Source organism: Wasmannia auropunctata, unplaced genomic scaffold, assembly GCF_000956235.1.
Source record: "Wasmannia auropunctata unplaced genomic scaffold, wasmannia.A_1.0 LD321584.1, whole genome shotgun sequence".
NCBI classification, from domain to species: Eukaryota; Metazoa; Arthropoda; class Insecta; order Hymenoptera; family Formicidae; genus Wasmannia; species Wasmannia auropunctata.
The window spans coordinates 1-1,342 of NW_012041306.1; the positions used below are offsets into that span (position 1 = coordinate 1).

Here is a 1,342-nt window from a genome sequence, read left to right on the forward strand (position 1 = left end):
CTGCGAAATGGCATTGTCTTGCTATTATTATAATAATTGTATAGAGTACTGTGATTATAACACAATCAAGCTAAGTGGTTTCAAGCAACTTGGGAAATATCTGATCTGGTGAAGTGTTTTGGAAACCATGGATGACGATCAATTTCGTCCAGTAAATATTTCCATAATATTACATTTATGGACTATCTCATAGGTTAGGAACCGATAAATACTATCGGCTCCTATAACTATAGATAAATGTTTCAAGTTTATATATACAATATATAGTTAACTAGCAGGGCCCCTATTCTGTTATACACGCTACCGACGATTGTCGGTGTCGTTGCGCAGCTTTTTTATTATAAGAAAAGCGCAACGACACCAACAATTGTCGATAGTGTGTACAGAATACAGCCTCAGCTGTGTTGCTCCGAAACGATCCAAGTGTATTAAAAAAAATAATGTCATGGTAATTTTACAGTTTAACTGTTCGACTCTCAATAAAACTGCGAGAAGAGCAATTGAGAGCCACGCTAAAATTTTGCAAAAAGCACTTGAAAATTATCAAAGTAAGTATATATGTATAATTACTCTGAATCAGCTGTGTATTTAGAAATTTAACTCCAAATTTGATAAATTATATATTAAGCTAGCTTAACGCTGATGCGCCCATATGATACTAAATTTTCTAATATTATCGTGGACAGACACAAGGCTTTATAAACTCTGCTATTAGTATATTCTTTTAATTTGTTGCCTGACTTTCCATTAAATTCAATGGAAGTCTTTAAAAAATTTTGTATTGATTTAAAGGAGGACGAAGTACTACGAAATCAATTTGTAAGTTGAAAATTACTAATAAATTATTAGTAAAGAGTATTATTAGTAAAAGGATAAACATATTTTTAAAGTAATATTTTGGATTTGATATTCTTGCAGCAGCAGAAGATTCGTATAATAGGTGGTAAATCTGCTGAAAATCATTTGGTCAGCTGTCTCGTTACCACTCTCACCAACCAGCTTGCCAAGCTATTAACTTGGGATCAACGTAAAACAGAAGGAATTAAAGACACGACTTTTGTACATGTCATCATGGGTAATTGTCAATTAATAAATTTTGTTTAATGTTAAAAAATAATTTTTTAAATATATGTTCTTATAAAAAATATTTCTATTTCAGGAACTATTTCAAACATGTATGTTTCGGCTACTTTGTGCAGCTTAAAAAATAAATTTGCCGAATGGTTGCGAAGAGCTGGGGATAGACATCGTTATCACGAAAAGTTGGGACGTAATACATAAAAGTATATAAAATTAAAAAATAATTAAAAACTTGATGTATTAAAAACTTAATGTATTACTA

At 30.9% G+C, this 1,342-nt stretch overlaps 1 protein-coding gene across 4 annotated transcripts; it reads left to right on the top strand.

Moving 5' to 3' along the window:
• Nucleotides 1-39: 39 nt before the first annotated feature.
• Nucleotides 40-1,336, top strand: LOC105460453. Of its 4 annotated transcripts, XM_011706906.1 has the most exons (5): nt 40-151; nt 461-548; nt 793-819; nt 919-1,075; nt 1,160-1,336. In XM_011706906.1, the coding sequence occupies exons 1-5, from the start codon at nt 132-134 to the stop codon at nt 1,279-1,281; spliced, it is 414 nt and encodes a 137-aa protein (XP_011705208.1). In that variant the 5' UTR covers nt 40-131; the 3' UTR covers nt 1,282-1,336. The 4 variants fall into 4 exon arrangements, with proteins under 4 accessions (XP_011705208.1, XP_011705209.1, XP_011705211.1 ...); XM_011706907.1 differs by lacking the exon at nt 793-819; XM_011706909.1 differs by lacking the exon at nt 461-548.
• The last annotated feature ends 6 nt before the right edge of the window (nt 1,337-1,342 follow it).